General features: G+C 36.3%; 1 protein-coding gene across 1 annotated transcript; it reads left to right on the forward strand.

Annotated features, from left to right (window-relative positions):
• Positions 1-12,701: 12,701 nt before the first annotated feature.
• Positions 12,702-18,703, forward strand: LOC131928931 (uncharacterized). Its single transcript, XM_059285105.1, has 6 exons — positions 12,702-12,886; positions 13,974-14,203; positions 15,797-16,031; positions 17,027-17,065; positions 17,254-17,289; positions 17,711-18,703. The coding sequence occupies exons 1-6, from the start codon at positions 12,844-12,846 to the stop codon at positions 17,782-17,784; spliced, it is 657 nt and encodes a 218-aa protein (XP_059141088.1). The 5' UTR covers positions 12,702-12,843; the 3' UTR covers positions 17,785-18,703.
• The last annotated feature ends 1,157 nt before the right edge of the window (positions 18,704-19,860 follow it).

The raw sequence follows: 19,860 nt of genomic DNA on the forward strand, positions 1-19,860 counted from the left end.
TTAATCCAAACCTTAAGAAAAATACCAAAACATAAGCATCTACCTTAGCCTAAAATTTCACACAAAACCAACGCTAGAAATTGGTTTAAGCCTAACCCTAACCCTAGCTCTAGCTCTAACCCTAGCCCTAGCCCTAACCCTAACCCTAAACCTAGCCCTAACCCTTAGCCTAGCCCTAAATTTAGCTCTAACCCTAGCCCTAACCCTAAACCTAAACCTAGCCCTAACTCTAAACCTAACCCTAACCCTAGCCCTAGCCCTAGCCCTAGCCCTAGCCCTAGCCCTAACCCTAACCCTAACCCTAACCCTAACCCTAGCCTTAAACTTAGCTCTAACCCTAACCCTAGCCCTAAACCTAACCCTAACCCAAACCCTAACCCTAAACCTAGCCCTAACCCTTAGCCTAGCCCTAAATTTAGCTCTAACCCTAGCCCTAACCCTAAACCTAAACCTAGCCCTAACTCTAAACCTAACCCTAACCCTAGCCCTAGCCCTAACCCTAACCCTAACCCTAACCCTAACCCTAACCCTAGCCTTAAACTTAGCTCTAACCCTAACCCTAGCCCTAAACCTAACCCTAACCCTAACCATAGCCCTAAACCTAGCCCTAACCCTAACCCTAACCCTAACCTTGTCAGGGGGGTCGGGGGATAATTGACAGGGGGGGGGGAATTACTCCGTGGGTAATGTCGGGGGGAAATGTCCGGGGGGGGTAATTGACAGGGGGATATGCCCTGTTCCCGAATTCCCAACGCCAGAGAAACACTGGTCACTACTACCTCACTTCTTCACTGTAGGGCGTGTTTGTGATTAAAATATTGTTATCGTCCTTGCTATCACTCTACAAATACCAAATGAACTTGGACTTGTCTTTGTACACCTACAATAAGCATAGCTTGTTGATTTCTATGTCCGTTACAGACGACACAAAAAGTATACCAAATTTATTCCATTGTCCACCTAGAGACTACATCTAAACTATAACGTGTATGTGTAAGTGTAAGTGTAAGTGTAAGTGTAAGTGTAAGTGTAAGTGTATGTGTATGTGTATGTGTATGTGTATGTGTATGTGTATGTGTATGTGTATGTGTATGTGTATGTGTATGTGTATGTGTATGTGTATGTGTATGTGTATGTGTATGTGGATGTGGATGTGGATGTGGATGTGGATGTGGATGTGGATGTGGATGTGGATGTGGATGTGGATGTGGATGTGGATGTGGATGTGGATGTGGATTTGTATGTGTATGTGTATGTGTATGTGTATGTGTATGTGTATGTGTATGTGTATGTGTATGTGTATGTGTATGTGTATGTGTATGTGTATGTGTATGTGTATGTGTATGTGTATGTGTATGTGGATGTGGATGTGGATGTGGATGTGGATGTGGATGTGGATGTGGATGTGGATGTGGATGTGGATGTGGATGTGGATGTGGATGTGGATGTGGATGTGGATGTGGATTTGTATTTGTATGTGTATGTGTATGTGTATGTATAAGTAAATTCATATCACGCAAGCATGCGTGAAAAACAACTTTAATTATATTCACACTCATTCAATTAATTAAAAATTATTGCAACATTTACAAAATCATTAAAATAAAAAAATCATTACAATAATTACAAAATAATTAAATTGTTTACACATTCATTAAAATAACAGCAAAATCATTAAAGTAATTACAATGTCATCAAAATATTTACACAATCACATAATACAATTTACCACATTTAGGCTTAGAGAATAGCTATCCTAAATTTACACAGAGAATGTTTCCTCAATAACACTAACTTCGGCCACGGTGAAATTTCTTGAACATGGGCTAAAATGTAAAACCGGTCATTTAGGTCAGTCCAGGAATGAATTGGAGATTAAGTGTCAAGTCTTTCATCCTCACTCGGTATCTTTACACACACTGTCCTCTCTCCTACCCGCTGGATAGCTTGCTTTAAACAACTTTTGTATCTTCACTGTCCTCTCTCCTACCCGCTGGTTCCCCATCTGACAGAGGATCTGCTACATCCACAGCTGACTCAACCTGTGGCTCACTTGCTTCTCCTATGTTAAAGTCGGTTCTTTTCAGGTAGTCCAACACATAGTTCACACTACTGCAATGAGTAGTGTTGAGTTCGAAATCTTCTGTAGTAAAATGTCCTCTTGAGGCCACTAAATAGAGCAAAGATACACAATAGATGGTCGGTTAAGGTTTAGAAACTTTATAGCAAGTTTAGAAAGTTTATAGCAAGTTTAGAAAGTTTATAGCAAGTTTAGAAAATTTATAGCAAGTTTAGAAAGTTTATAGCAAGTTTAAAAAGTTTATAGCAAGTTTAGAAAGTTTATAGCAACTATCATGACTCAATTTCATGGAAAGGAGTTTTTTTTTTAATCTAAATTCTTATTAAAGATAGTTTAATTTTTTATAAATCATGAAACTAAAGAAATTTTTTTTTTAAATTCCTAATTAAAAAAAAATTAACAACTTAAAGTTTTTTGACACTGTGAATTAGGTTAAGTGATTATTTTTTTATATTATGTTTTTAGAAAATAAGATGTGTAAGTGTTGAAATGTTAGTATTAGCGTTTTCAATTGTGGTAAATAAATTTTGAATACAGAAAATGAAATTCATAGTATTCCTTCACGGTTGTTTTTTTTCTTTATCAACACACAGTTGTTGTTTTTTTTCTTTATCAACACGTAATGTTGAAATAGAATGGGATTGCATGTTTACTTTTTATCAGGTACGATTTTTTTTTAATTGCTTGTTCTCACTGTTTACATTTCAATATTACAAAGCCAATTCAAAAAACATGTATATATATATATATATATATATATATATATATATATATATATATATATATATCATTTTTAAATTAGCTTGTGTTTTTCATACCTTTACGTCGAATGTATAACGCCACACCAGCAATAACTACAATTAAGCAAACGCTGCCAAAGATTGCTCCACACACAATCCAGATGAAATTGCTGCTCACATGAACTGCAATGAAACACGTCTAAATTCTAATTTTGTGAATTAACCATTTCGTTTATTATAAAGTTATAAAGGTTAAAGTCGTAGAAAGTTAACATCGCTATTGCTTGAATTTCACTAAACGACAATTTTAAAATGAATGAAAATGTAAACCTTGCTAACCCTACCCTAAACCTGAACATTTGCAAAAAATAGCAAAATATATAGAGAAAAACTTGAGAGAGGGGGGGGGGTGCAAATCGAAAGTTTGAGGGGGGGTGCAAATCGAAAACTTGAGGGGGGGGGAGTGCAAATCGAAAGTTTGAGGGGGGGGGTGCAAATCGAAAACTTGAGGGGGGGGGGTGCAAATCGAAAATTTGAAAATTTGTCCCCGGGAAGGGGGTGACACCATTAAGTGCCGCACCGGGTGACACCCGACCTCGCTACGCCACTGTCCACATTACCTAGTAATTTTTAACTGTAACAGTTTCAAAATTGATCCAATAGTTTTTGTCAGTAGCCAGTATCTTGAGACGTAAAACAGTTGAAAAAAAAGTGGTTACCTGTTTGTGACGGCCCATTGGTCACCATAGAAACGGTCGTTGATTTCCCTGTGTAAGATAAATTTTGCATTATTACGGTGCAGATTTAAAGGCGGCGGAAGAAAAATCTGGAAGAAACACTGATACAAATACAGATATATAGATATACTAGGAGCAGAGGCGTAGCGGGGGGGGGCGGGGGCGGACCTCACCGGGTGACACCATTTAGGGGGGTGCAAAAAAATTTGAGGTGGGGTGCAAATCGAAATTTTGAGGGGGGTGCAAATCGAAAATTGAAAGTTTGTCCCCAGGAAGAGTCGCTACGCCTCTGGGGGGGGGGGGGGGTAAACCATTAAGTGCCGCACCGGGTGACACCCGACCTCGCTACGCCACTGATTAGGAGTACTGTTGTGATTCAATGATATGGGTTATCGATCTAGAATAAACGAAGGAGTCTAATGTAAATGAGTTATTTCTTACTTGAAAGGACAATGCACTGATCGTAAAGTTTACAAACTTCTGTTTGCAGCCAACTCTGATCTAGTCTCGTTGAACTGTTTTCATTGATCTCAAGGTTGAAGAAAATCTCGTGAGACAAGCTATTTAATAATTATAATTTGTCAACAAGTCTTCCGAAAATATTATAATATTATTAGACATGGAACTTTAGGTGTTTGTTTTTTTAATTACTTAAAGTTCAGTAAATCATAGTATTCCTTATCATGCAACAAAACAAACCTAGGTTTAAATATTAATAAGATTTTTTTAAATGTCTGTACTGTAGCAGTTGAAACATTACTATCGCAGGAAATAATGTACTAAATAAAAGAATAAGCAATATCCAATGTTAGTTTTTTTAAATAATTTTTTAATTTCTCTGTTTCTATTTTTCTATTTCGTTTTTAATAACTATGTTTATTTGTTCACTTTGTCTGTCTGTCTGTCTGTCTGTCTGTCTGTCTGTCTGTCTGTCTGTCTGTCTGTCTGTCTGTCTGTCTGTCTGTCTGTCTGTCTGTCTGTCTGTCTGTCTGTCTGTCTGTCTGTCTGTCTGTCTGTCTGTCTGTCTGTCTGTCTGTCTGTCTGTCTGTCTGTCTGTCTGTCTGTCTGTCTGTCTGTCTGTCTGTCTGTCTGTCTGTCTGTCTGTCTGTCTGTCTGTCTGTCTGTCTGTCTGTCTGTCTGTCTGTCTGTCTGTCTGTCTGTCTGTCTGTCTGTCTGTCTGTCTGTCTGTCTGTCTGTCTGTCTGTCTGTCTGTCTGTCTGTCTGTCTGTCTGTCTGTCTGTCTGTCTGTCTGTCTGTCTGTCTGTCTGTCTGTCTGTCTGTCTGTCTGTCTGTCTGTCTGTCTGTCTGTCTGTCTGTCTGTCTGTCTGTCTGTCTGTCTGTCTGTCTGTCTGTCTGTCTGTCTGTCTGTCTGTCTGTCTGTCTGTCTGTCTGTCTGTCTGTCTGTCTGTCTGTCTCTCTGTCTGTCTGTCTGTCTGACTGTCTGTCTGTCTCTCTGTCTGTCTGTCTGTCTGTCTGTAAAATTCGGTTGCACTAAATTTTGAGTTCCAAAAGTTTTTTGATTTATAAGTATTCTAGTCTACAACTTTAGACTTTCCAAACTAATTTAATTAAGAACATACCTCGACAATTTACTGGTAAACGACTCATCTGACAGATTACCCAACGCCAAAGCATGCACTACTTTTACTATCTAATATAACAAATATGAAAACTTTAATAATGATAAGCTTTTAAATGCACTGAAAATAAGAAATAAAAACTAATTTGCTTTCCTTAATAAAAGCATAGGTACAGATGCAGATATATAACAAGATGAAATCAGAAAAAAAAACAAGAAAATAAACCGGGAGTGATCTCCCCTAAACTTTCTCGAATATCTCTATACTACTAAAGCTCAAGTTTGTTTACATGTTTGAATATTTGTTTGTTTTTTTGTTTGTCGGATTGACTACTGTAGATGATCTACGCTTTTTGGAGAACTGTAAAATAGTATGTAGGTAGAGAACAATTTTAGCTTTCAGAGAGACTGTTAATCACAAATTTATTTAAAGACGATAATTAATTTATTGATTTATTCATAGGTAGATTAACCACATTAATTTTAAAGTTTTAGAACAATGGCTTTACCTTGACTGAATAGTGACGTTACACGTTTTGTTTACTTTTTAGTACAATAACATGGCGGCTTCCATCATAGACTTTGTGGCCCATTCAAAAGTTTAACGCGTTCTAAAGCTCATTTTCTGTCGGCCATAACTTTAACAATACGTTCGTTTGCTGTTTTTATTACGTTCCAACACTTATATAAATTTTCAACTGTGTTTTTCATTTAGTTTTACAATAAATTTCTCTAGGTCTACAATCTGTCCAAGAAAGATATTTATAGATCTAAATATATCAGGTGGCCAAGAAAGTTATTTATAGATCTAGATCTAGAATCTAGTTCAAACCAAAGATTAATTAGTTACATACCAAAGGTTAATTAGATAAAAATACAATCCATTTTATAATCATTGTAACGGACACCAATCTATCAGCCAGATAGATGGCGAACGCTCCCGGATTCGTTTAACTGATTACACACAGATGGCGACAAGCCTATATAAAAGAAAGTTGACTCACTAGTTCACTAGGACTCGTAATTAATGTCTAGGGGAAACACTAGAGAAACTAATGATGCCAACAAAACCTTTAATCTGCATATAACTTGTAATGAGTGTACAAAGTCGTGGCAGAACACTAGATTTATACAAGAATAAAATGGATATACAGAATGATCAAAACCCAACTTACAATTCGTGGGAATAAATAGTATGATACAATATCACAGCTTTTAACACTTCAGAAAAATCACCACTGTATACATAACACTGCTATAAGCATAAAGAATCACTTAATCACAAGTAATATAACAACTTAATACTGCACGGCAACACACAGGGCTTATCAACTCTCGACGACGTCTGACCATAGACTGCCTCGAGATACCTGTGGGCGATCTATTTATAGACTTAGGTAACATGGAAGGTCACCTTCAAATCATAAGACCATTGGTTGGGGTGGTCATCTGGTCTGAAACAATCAATCATCTCTCGATGGAAAATTTCTGAGTCTAAGACTCTCTTAGTAAGACAGTGGAAAAAAACCGGTAATTGCACCACAGACCATATATGGTATTATAACAAATGTCAAACTAAAAATAAAACATTACTAGACCTAAGTAGGTCACATCATAATACATTTTTTAGTCCTTAAATACTTGATATTAATCTTTGTGATTTATCTATCTAGATCTAGATCTATCTAGCTAGAATAGGTCTAATGATTAGATCTAGATTCTAGATCTAGCAAGAGTTACGCAAAAACTAGACTTAAGACTTAAGCAAACGAGTCGTAGAATCTAGATCTAGATAATTCTATCTAGATCTAGATCTAGATCTAGATAATTTTAGACCTTCATTATTTTTTATAAATCTTTTTTTGTTTAGCTATGCAATTGGCTAATTTAAGATAAAATTTAATTTGAAAGTAACTACTATTAGACTTAGATCTAGATCTATGCGCGTAAATCAAGTTGCATAAGGAGACTCAAAGTATTAAAGTATACTATAAAAAAACACTTGTGACGTCACGAGTTAAATATGTTAAGTTATTAGTGTAATCGGCCTTCATGCGGGTGGCACGGGTTCTAGACCAAGACGACAATGTTAATTTTTTTTATTTTTTTTTAGATAAGAATGAAAGTTTCCTATCTGAACTTGGCGGGATACAGGGCAGGTGAAGTAGAGTTCATCTGTTTATTTGTGCTAAGCATATGAAGGGATAGTGTGGTCAGAGACATGCTCGGCTAGAATCGTTTTTTTTTAACGATAAAAACATGTCTGAGACTTGGCGGGACACTGGGTAGGTGAAGTAGATTTAAGTAGGTCACCTGTGACGTTAGTATATGAAGGGATAGTCCAAAATCTGTGTTTTTAAAAGATAAAAAACATCTTTTTGAATGTTGAGTCTGGTTTTTTGTGACGTGGTGTTTTTTTATGGATGACTCTCAAAACCCACAGTTATTCAAGAAATGACAAGGTAAGTCTAGTTCTTATATAAAACAACAGGGGATGGGAACTCGGGATATAGTTATGATTTTTAATCCATTTTAAATACTTAAACTTTTTAAAATAGAATAGAATCTCATAGAAAAAATAATTGGCACCAAGCGAACGCCAAAACAAAATGTGCATAATAGTGCGGAATATTATTAGTACTTTATAAATTTACAAGCTTTTTTTTGAGAATTCGGAAATAGCTTAAATTACTACTTCCGGTCAACGGAAATTACTCAAAATTTGACAGAAGGTAGAGAATTAGATCTTTTACTTACGTGTGAAATTTCATTTATCTATCTGAAATAGTACTCAAGTTATAGGTTTTTGAAAAATTCAAAGTGAAAAAAGTACCACTTCCGGTTATCGGAAATCGCTCAAAAGTTGATACGGATCTACGATTTTGGTAAAATACTTATATATGAAATTTTCCACATTTTATATGACTTTCACTTGGTGTGCAATTCTTTTTTCCAGGGGCGTAGCGAGGGGTGGTGGGCGGGGGGTGCGGACCTCACCGGGTGACACCATTTAGGGGGGTGACACCAAGGCGAAAAATAGGAAAATATATAGAGAAAAACTTGAGGGGGGGTGCAAATCGAAAACTTTAGAGGGGGTGCAAATCGAAACTTTGGGGGGGGGGGGGTGGGTGGGTGCAAATCGAAAACTTGAGGGGGAGGGGTGCAAATCAAAAACTTGAGGGGGGGTGCAATTTGAAAACTAGAGGGGGGTGCAAATCAAAAATTTGAAAGTTTGTCCCCGGGAAGGGTCGCTACGCCTCTGGGGGGGGGTGACACCATTAAAAGCCGCACCGGGTAACACCCGACCTCGCTACGCCACTGCTTTTTTCTACGAGATTTAATTCTATTTTTAAAATTTTAATTATTTAAAATGGATTAAAAGTCATGTCTATATCCCGATTTGCCATTCCCTGTTGTTTCATATAAAAATATTCGAGTAAGTTTAGGGGAGATCACTCCCGGTTTATTTTATACCGTAAGAATCATAAAAATTAAGTCTTTGTTGATTATTATTTGGAATTACACTTGCAGCGATTTGTTGTGCACTAGGTTGTGCAATTGCAGTAAATGAAGTCTTGGCCGCTGGTCAGTGGTTGTGAAGATGCGATGGTTCGTAGTGATTTTCCTCAGTGCCAACTGGTGACAATGAGATCAGTTTTTCGTGAAGAATTAAAAACTCACTTCTAACTTATAGTTTTTTAAATACATCATGTTCCGTTCCTAGCTTGTAGAAAGCGCCCTCGACGCTCTTGCCAACTGCAATGACGCCTCGGGGATCACCGCGACCTCTGTCAACATCCGGAATACTAATACGGATGCTACCAGTATCTTTCACTTTAGCTTGTTTAAATGTTGTTAGCATCTTAGCACCTTGAGTTTGCAAGGTAGTATGAGCTGCTTACCTGTCCATGGTCTCTTGTTTATTGTGATATATTCTGCGAGTACTGTTCCCTCCATACCCTTCGTCTGCTTTATTGGCTATTCCGCATATCGCATGGACATCGTTGCCACAGGATCCACAAGAATGGGTCGAACTTCAATATTTTTCACAAACTACACATAATCTGTTGGCCTTATTATTGTCACGCAGCTGGTCTGGACGTTGCGCCACGGCAGGAGATGTGTTAGCTGAGGATGTCGTTGCATTTATTGCAACCTCCATTTCTTGTTCAATGTTCTCAAGATCTTCATCGGTAGCTAACTTATCGAGAGCCTCTCTTGGTAAATTTTTTCAAGTGCTAAGTTCCACTTTTTCTTCGCATCCAAACAAGGCTTCGTATGGCAATTGTTGGATACCTTGATGAAAATTACGGTTTTTCATAAGACTCTCAGCCTCTGCATCCATGTCATCATCATGTTTTGAACATCTTAGTTGGCACGTTCTACTGAACATTGGCTTTGGCTATGCCTTGGTTTTCTGTGATCTAGTTTAAGTTCAGGCTATTAAGTTCAGGATTATTTATTTTGAGAGCCATCTGGTATGTCTGTCTCTTTATCTGACGGTCCTTTTGGTCCATGTCGCATTGCACATAGAATGCTATACAATCAAGAGCCAAACAATACGTTACTCACAATGAACCCGCACCCAGAATAATGAAAACACGATCACAACAGTCTAGATAGACCATTGGCCAGGAATCCAGGCCAGTCCGCGCATTGGCCGGCCAATGTACAAAATACGCTGTCTCTCTGTCTGTGTGTAAACCTGATAACTTGAGTACCGTTACAGCTAGGTTGATGAAATTTCATATATAAGTATTTTATCAAAATCGTAGATCTTGATCAACTTTTGAGCGATTTCCGATAACCGGAAGTGGTATTTTTTCTACTTTGCATTTTTCAAAAGCCTATAACTTGAGTACTATATCAGATAGATAAATCAAATTTCACATGTAAGTAAAAGATCTAATTCTCTACCTTCTGTCTAATTTTGAGTAATTTCCGTTGAACGGAAGTACTAATTTACGCTATTTCCGATTTCTCAAAAAACGCATGTAAATTTATAAAGTACTAATAATATTCCGAACTATTATGCACATTTTGTTTTGGCGTTCGCTTGGTGCGCAAATCTTTTTGCTATGAGATTCTATTCTATTTATATATTAGAATATTCGAGAAAGTTTAGGGGAGATCACCCCCGGTTTATTTTTAATTACAACATGTCATGTGTGTGAGTGTATTAGTCTGTTTAGAATTATTTTTTTTTAATTTTAGATTTCGAATTAGATTTAAAAATATATATTCTGGCACTACCATTCAAGACGAAATGTATCTGGAAAGCTTAAAAACAAAATAGTGCCTCAGAAGTAGGTCAATATTGAGTTACAAGATTTCCCAAAATCCAAAAATATAATTAAATATATATATATATATATATATATATATATATATATATATATATATATATATATATATATATATTTATATTTATATTTATATTTATATTTATATATAATTATCTACATGGAGACCATAGAAAACACCACGCAGTTTAGCCACCACCTATTCCCACCTGTCAGGTGAGCTGTGGTTCATCCCGAATGTTTACAATCGTAGAGCCGGGTTAGTGACGGCTATTAGGGGCAGATAATGTAGTATTAAACGATTTTATACGAAGGGGAGGTAACAATTTCTGATTGATCTTTTCTATGTCTGTAAACGGCTGCTTTCACTGGGCGGGAGGGCGGGAGGGGGTAGTGTTGAATTCACAAACTATGAATTGCTGATAAGCAGAAAATAAAACATCTAGATTGCGGCGTATACTACGTTGCGGGTCAGCTCGTATATGAATGAATGCATATAAAAAAAACATCCCATTTAGGAAAGGTTTCTAAATAATGTAGCTGATGAAGTTACATTATTTGCTACAAGTGATAATCAATCCAAACAGAATTAATGTTTACATATGGTTACCCTTGTTAAATTGTGTGAAAAAGCGTGCTATGATTCCATGTTTTTAAAAAAAAAGTACAAAAAGTACTTACCACTGGGTACAAACAATGTGTGTTTAAAGTCAATCCAGGCTGGCCTTTCACTGTGCATCGGAGTGTATCTATAAATACAGAAAACGTAGCAGTGTTGACTCAATGCTTCTTCACCAATAAAAGGACCGTGACGGATACAGTGGGTCAAGTGTTAACTCTAATAATTGAAAACGTGGTTCCTCTTGCAGATGAGGCTCGTTAGCTGGGGACAGCCGCTCTTCTAGGAGAGACAACTCCAAAATCAAACAACTTCTGCCTTGTAGTTTGTTCTTGGTTGGACAAAGGCTATGGAAGCAAATCCAAAAAAGAAAAGCAGGCTGAAATCGGAGTCAATGGCCTCAATGGTGCATAACCAGTTGACACGTAACGCTTAATTGTGTTGGAGGCGTGGTCGAGTCGGCAAAGCTTTTGGTTGTTTAATTCGAAAAAAGTCTCGAGTTCAAACCCTCTGGCAGATAAGACTCGATCCCTTCGAACACTAAAAATTCAGAACGAAGAAGAAAAGAAGAAGAAAAAAAAAGGTGGTTCTAAAAGTAATTATAATCAAGCTTACCCCAGCCTGAAGTTGCTTCGTGGTTGCTCACATCTCCTTCAAAACAACGAAGGCTTGCAATGTCTAAATGCATGTATAAAGAATGTAAATTACTCACAAGTCCTTATGTTATTATATGGAAACTTATAACAGGAGTGGTAACGCGTTGTTAAAAACCTTTAAATTCTTTGTCACGCTGGTGTGTAGGACTAGATCGCGACACCTCGCGACGCGGGTCCTATATATATATATATATATATATATATATATATATATATATATATATATATATATATATATATATAAATATATATATATATATATATATATATATATATATATATATATATATATATATATATATATATATATATATATATATATATATATATATATATATATATATATATATATATATATATATATATATATATATATATATATATATATATATTACTGTATGTGTGTTTGTGTGTGGGTTTTTCTTTATGCATTACTACAATGAAACTTTGGGAAGTAGTTGAGAATACTTCTATGAAGTTTTTTTTTCCTTTAAATATGTCTCTTAACAGCCCTAAATATTAGAAGTAGAACATATTTTGGAAAAATAAGTGTATTTTAAACGAGTAATTATAAATTAGGCCATAGATTTATATGATAAGCAATTGCTTTAATTTAATGGTGTTTGCCTTACAAAACAAAAACCAAGCTAAGTACTTTTTGCATTTAGTAGTACTTTTTTTCTGCACTCTTATAATGTTAACAATCATAACATTGTTTAATGTAAGTATTTCGCTGTTGAATTAGACATGTATACGTCCAAATGGACCCGATCTCCCTCCCCCTTCCCCCCTATCCTGTCCACATTCGTCATTCGTCCACGTAAGTCGCTTATTTTCGGATCGTATAAGCCATAAATGATACGCCTATTTTCATTGACTAAAGATCAGCGAATGATAACACTTATTTGCGTCGCTTTGGTGTGCATCATAACCCGTGCAACCTTTTGAATTTATGTGATGGTGCGCCAGTGATTCCATATCCGCTCTTACTATACCATCTTGAAAGGGCGAAATTGTGACTGGGATTGCTATTGCAGAAGAGATATTCCAAATTATGCTGCTATGATTTTTTGCTCTTTCAGCTTGCCTTATTTGCTATTAATTTAGACCTCAATTTTCAGAAAGAATCATGTTACACGCCATGAAACTCTTTATTGTTATCATTCTTACAGGTGTTTACAACTTTCCTTTTTTTCCTTGTTTAATTTTTTAAAGTAAACTTTTAGTTTATCCTAGATGTAAATCTAAAGAGGACAAGAAACATGTAATTAAATGCTATTATTTACAATAAATGTTATCTATCCCATTCCTGTTTTACTCGTCACTCCAAGACTTTCACCGGTAAAACTACGATATAGCTTCGGTTATTATTCCGGAACTGTACAGCAGTAAAAAACAGTAAAACTATGGCGTAGTATGTCAAGCCTTTCCGGGAACCACCGAAATACTGTAAAACATAATTTATTTGCCGCCATATTATTCTCAATACATAATGTTTAAAAATGTGCAAGGATTGATTTGAGTTGCATTTTAAATACTGTTTTGCTAATTATTTTGTATTTCTAATTCTTTTAAAAGTGTATGTGCTAATTATTGCTGCTACTAAATATTATTCTAATTATTTCTTACTACTTTTAACTTTAGTAAATCTAATCGTCTTATTTTACTAACAGAACTAGAGCTACTTGTCGCAAATCTTCTGCACGTTTTTTTCTGTGTTTCTTAAAAAAACATTGATTACTAAACTCGACTTTATTAATAATACTTAGATTTACTAATTTATTGCTAATTTTCTGTCAATTAAACTTTAAATTAAGTTAAAACATTAATTCAATGCACTTGACTCTATTTTTATTTCAACGGTCAAATAAACTATGGTTTACAGTAACGAATGTTATCGAAACTCAACAAACATTACCAGATAATTTCCGACGCTATGTCGTGAGATTTCCCTTTCACCCAGCTAAAATAAAAATGATGTGTGAAAACATTAGTTGGACCCTTGTTGTTCAGACACCAAACCCGTTTTTTTTTTGCTTGGGGGGTGCGGGGGGGGGGGGGGGGGGGGAGGGAATGTCAACAATAATGCAAAAAATTCCTGGAAGGTTAAAAAAATCACATGCCCCCCCCCCCCCCACACACACACACCTTCCTCTTTTTTTAACTATAAAAATGTATTGTTGAATGCCAAGAGAAAAATAAAAACTCTTTCGATTGACTAGAAGAAGTATATTAAAAATAGATTCTTTTAAATTCCAGGCCTCAGCAGTGAAGACGCCCCGGAGGTGCTATCACAACTAGACGGCATCCAACCCGCCTGCCATCACTGTATACCCTGGCCCTATGGCACCCTATGGTATTTCGGCACCATCTATCACCCTGATCCATCCGAAATGAAGAAGAAGGATTTCTTTTTTTATTTTGAATACTGTCCTAAACGCGCGGACATGCTCAACGAATGTGCTTCCAATCGCTTTGCATGGGAGACGGTAAGTTTAGTTTGATAGCTCAATGTAGGGTGTCGCAGAATTTTTAAACGGCATTATTGTTTTTAAATTAATCAAATTATCAAACGCCACGTTTGATTCCCTTTTGATCTGATGACTTGTTCTTTTACCAAAGTGAATCAGTAGCCTAGAATGTTTTTTTTAAAGAGTTATTGTATGGTTGGTGGACTAGCGGTAGAGAGCTTGACTTCTAACCCGTATGTCTTGAGTTCGAATCCGGACTCAAGTCAGTAGACTGTCCCTCAGTCCACCCAGCTCTGATGGGTACATAACTCAATTAAGGAAAGTAAAGGCGGCTAGGCATAGTGCTGACTACACTATACCTACATATGCTGGGGTCACAGAAACAGGTGAACTCTACTTCACTAGCCCCATAGACCGTCATGGCTACCATGCTAAACTATTTATTTGTAATGCTATTGTTCCTGTTTTGTTTCATAATTTTAACCGAATCTCCTAAGACTCATTTATATTATATGCCTTCCCATGTTAAATACTGGGTGAGCCAAAGGGACATTGCGTTCTTGTTTTTACCGTCATCTCAACAAAGTTCTTATTTTAAGATATATAGTTTTAAGTAACATCTACACTCACAAACTGGAAAGTCTACTACAAACACGGGTCATCTATGGCTGTAATCACTACATAAAACGAACTAATTTTGGTTTATACTTTGGAAATTACCAAGACACGTAATAAATATACACACACTAAAACGACTCTTGGTAGACAATTTTTAAAATAAGCCAAAGCAACCAGAGGAGTAGCGACCCTTCCCGGCGTCCGAGGAAAAACTGTCGATTTGCAAACCCCCCCACCTCACTCAAGATTTCGACTTGGACCCCCCCCCTCAAACTTTCGATTTTGCACCCCCTCCCCACTCAAGATTTCGATTTGCACCCCCCCCCCCCTCAAACTTTCGATTTGCACCACCCTCAAGCTTTCATTTTTATTTTTCCAACCTATTTTGGCGACCCCTAAAGTCGGCGCCCGGGGACATATGTCCCCCCCCCCTCGCCGCCCCCCCCCCCTCGCTACGCTACTGAAAGCAACACCCAATCTTATATTAAGTTATGACGGAGACATTACTAATGCGTAGTGGCAGCTAGGTTGATGAAATTTCATATATACGTATTTTATCAAAATCGTAGATCCGTATCAACTTTTGAGCGATTTCCAATAACCGGAAGTGGTACTTTTTAAATTTATAAAGTACTAATAATATTCCGCACTATTATGCACATTTTATTTGGCGTTTACTGGTGTGCAATTCTTTTTTCTACGAGATTTTTTTCTATTTCAAAAAGTTTAAGTTTTTAAAATGGATTAAAATTTATGTCTATATCTCGAGTTCCCATCCCCTGTTTTTTTATATAAGAATATTCGAGAAAGTTTAGGGGAGATCACTCCCGATTTATTTTATCTACAAAAATAGTTCCATATAAACTTTGTACATTCGATCTCTCGAGCACGCAACGGCTGTTAGAGTACATATAGTAGATAAATATATACATTTTCAACTGTACTTTTTGAAGCCGAGTGTAATATGCAATGAAGTTATTTCGCTCAACTCAGATGTGCTGGATCTCCTATCAAGACATAGAAAATGGATGCAAGTCGGACTTTTATCCCAAACGGTCCTGCTCCTGCGAGATGGCTCACCCCCCTCGCTTCCAAGGATACCTTCCAGAAGAGCTTTATCTAAAGCCTTTTGCGCTGAACTATTCAGTAAGGCTACGATACGGCGCCTGGTACCCCACAGACCACTCGTGGGATATGAGGAAAACGATCAAAATACAGGATTTGATAGGTATGAAGATTTTTCTGCATTATTGGTCAATAGAATCCGTCGTTCGCCGTTAGACCGTGTCCATAACAACTAAATATAATCTTATTCAACTTTACACCTTAGATTGAAATTCTCAAAGTCTAGCTTTGGGAGTCGTGTTGGCCTTAGAGGAAAAAAATATTTTTTAACTGTTGGCTCACAAATAACATTATGCAGCATTACATTGAAACTACTAAAATAAAACAAAGTGTTATCGCATTTTAATTACTGTTTAAGTTATATAAAAATACAACTGCAAATGGACTGAGGGTGCCATAAATGTATAGGCTAACACTGCTTTCGTTGGACGGCGTGGCCTAAGCGGTAGAGCGCTAGGCTGCTAACCCTAAAGTCTCGAGTACGAATCCATGTCCAAGTCCGTAGTATATCCCTGAGTCCACCCTGTATCTCTACTTTTTAAGGTGGGTTCAGATGGTGGTATAGCTTGCGTGCACTCTGGTGTTGGTCTATTCAGTAGTTCTTCAAAATGTTCTGCCCATCTCTTCATCTGTCTTTCTGCATCAGGTATTATCTTTGGTCTTCACTGGCCTCTCTGGCTTACTGAACTTCCCAGATATCTTCTTAATTGTATTGTACACGTCCCTAATATTCCCATGGTAAAGTGCTTCTTCTGCTTCACTTGCCAGCAGTTCTAAATAACCCTGTTTGTCTTTCCTTATGCATTTCTTGACACTTTTGTTTGTTTCGGTGTATTCTTCCAGTGCTTTTAATTTAGCAGCCCGTGTAAGGCTGTTGTTTAATGTTTCCCTTTTTTTCTCTCCTCCAATTAAGATTTTACGTTTATATAATGTTTCTAACATGAATGCCTCATGTTTAAAATCGATATTTTACACTTTTAGATTTAACATCTTGTACTACTAAAATGTCATGGTCACACTGGGTTTTTTAAATTATTTACCTGACAGTGATTTCTTTCAAAATAGTTTGGTAATATGTTTCAATAAATATTCCCATAGCCCTCGGGTATATCATTGTGATTCCTAAAGAACGATGGCGTAAGTATGATTTTAGAGAAACATTTCAACTACTTATGCATAATGAATTAATGTTCAATGTGTTTCCTTTTTGTATACATGTATGTCTGTGGGGTTTTTTTAGGTTTTTTTTTAAAAGTTTAATTTAATATATCAATTTATTAATTTATTGATTGATTTATCTATCATTTCATTTTTCTCGCTATCAGTAAGTTCTTCGAATTTTGCTGCAGTGAAAAGCTCAGGTAACTTGATTTTTATTTTAAAATGATTGTTTGGATTCTGAATTGGTATTGATTAAGTTTGAATCTGTACACTTTGTCAGCACACATACACATACACACACACACACACACATATATATATATATATATATATATATATATATATATATATATATATATATATATATATATATATATATATATATATATATATATATATATATATATATATTGATGTGTCCTTCTGATTGGTAAAAGTAGAGAAATTTTTGACATTGTAAATAACTTCTGCAAGTGCATTTATAGGATGTTTTATTTTCAAAATATTATAATACACCGCTAATTACAAACAATTGAATAAATTTAACTGTTGCCCGTCATTCGGACTTTGTGAAATACAGCAATAATTTTCGAATATTTCATTTTTTTTTCTTTTTGACAGATTCTGTTCTGGTGTTGGCTGCAGCAGTTATGGCCCTTGTTCTACCTACATGTTACCGTGTGGTTGGAGAGTGAAGCAGCTGTCGTCTGTCGCGGAACATACCTGGGCCAGACCACATATATACACGTCTTACAGTTGATTAAGGGAGAGTGAAGGAGTGTGTTTGTGTGTGTGTGTGTGAGTGTGAGTGTGAGACAGAGAGAGAGCATGCGTGTGTGTGTGTGTGAGAGAGAGAGAGACAGAAAGAGTGAGAGAGAGCATGCGTGTGTGTGTGTGTTTGTGTGCGTATGTGTGTGTTTGTGCGTGTGTTTGTGTTTGTTTATGTATGTGTGTGTTTATCTGTGTGTGTGCGTGCGTGTATGTGCAATGGTGTCACTAGGTCAGACGTCTCCCAGTGCTGCTACTTGTGTCGTCGTCCCCCCCCCCTCACTCCCTTTCCCCCTGTCGCTAGCCCATTGGCGGTGTATTCATATTTACTTTACTATAGCGCACATAGAAAGGTTTATTTTTCCAATTAAATGGATTTCTTTTCACTTTGGTGTCATCCCTTTGACTGCAGTCAGCACCCCCTCCCGCCCTCGTTGCTGTGTGTAAAAACGTTAACATAAAAAAATAGACCACATAGACTGTTAAGTAAAAAAACCTACTACACCCATTAAAAACTGAATTAATAAGTGTATAGCTTTTGACGGGCAAATATTTTGTACATTAACTTAATATGAACATCGACAGGATAGAACAACAAATATAAGATCTAAAAAAAAAGCTACATATACATTATACACGCACAGAATGAGTCGACCCATTTCGGGTTATATGGCACTCAGTAAAGAAACTACTTATAGTCAACAACTAAGCGTTTACCATTGATTTCGTAAACACATTTATCGATTGTTAGCTCTAAATTATTTAAAATAATTTTGTGTTCGAATGGTCGTGTCTCCAACACAAAAAAAGATAATCTGTTGTCTATTTTCGACAATAAATCACATATGAAAACACCTAGTTTTTTGTTTAATACATTATGTAATGTGCAGAAAGAGGTAGATAGGGGATATGTTGAGCTCTTAAAAGTCTATAACCTTATGTATTTTAAAACGTTATTATGTATTTCCTTTGTGTATAAGTAGTGTTCAACTTATTATATTTGTGGATTTCGTAGATTATTGGCTAATCGAACAATCTGAAGATTAGTCCCTACGAATCTATATCCAATAATAAAAGTAAAGATAACATGATGAAGTACTAGCAATGTTTTGAACTGTTGTGAACTGTGAGACGACCATTAACTTTACAAAGGGGCAGATAATTGTCTTTTAGTGATCGCAAATTAGTGGTCTAGCGTTAGAGAGCTGAGCTGCTAACCTGAATTCTCGTGTTCGAATCTGGGTTCAAGTCAGTAGACCTTCCCTGAGTCCACCCAACTCCGATGGGTACCTAACCCACGTTAGGGAAAGTAAAGGCGGCTGGGAATAGGGCTGAACACACTATTTCTTCATATGCCGAGGTCACAGAAACAACTGAACTCTACTTCAGGTTTGAAAAGGAACTTTTTTTTAAAACTATTGGTCGGGTTTTAAAGTAAATATTTTAAATCGTATGTGGTATCTACTGCATAAGGAACGAGAAAATTAGACACAAAAAGTACAAACATGTTTTTTTTAATTCATAATTACTAAAAGAAAAAAAACCCAGGCCCTTGAAAATGAGATGTTTACGCCGACTCCTAGCGATCGCATACAGTGATCACATAAGAAATAAAGAGGACCGTCAATAACAAGATTGATCCCTAAAGAACCTACTAAGCAGAGTCAAAACAGAGGACCTAGGGAGATTGCAGAAAATTATGAGAAAACCAACTGTCGTGGCTCGGAGGTTAAAGGATGGATGGATGGATTAATTGATCGATCTATCGATCGTTTGATCGATCGGTCGATTGATCGATTCATTCATTCATTCATTCATTCATTCATTCATTCATTCATTCATTCATTCATTCATTCATTCATTCATTCATTCATTCATTCATTCATTCATTCATTCATTCATTCATTCATTCATTCATTCATTCATTCATTCATTCATTCATTCATTCATTCATTCATTCATTCATTCATTCATTCATTCATTCATTCATTCATTCATTCATT

Source organism: Physella acuta, unplaced genomic scaffold (genome assembly GCF_028476545.2).
Source record: "Physella acuta isolate Inbredline_101_S28 unplaced genomic scaffold, ASM2847654v3 ptg001571l, whole genome shotgun sequence".
Taxonomy (NCBI): Eukaryota; Metazoa; Mollusca; class Gastropoda; family Physidae; genus Physella; species Physella acuta.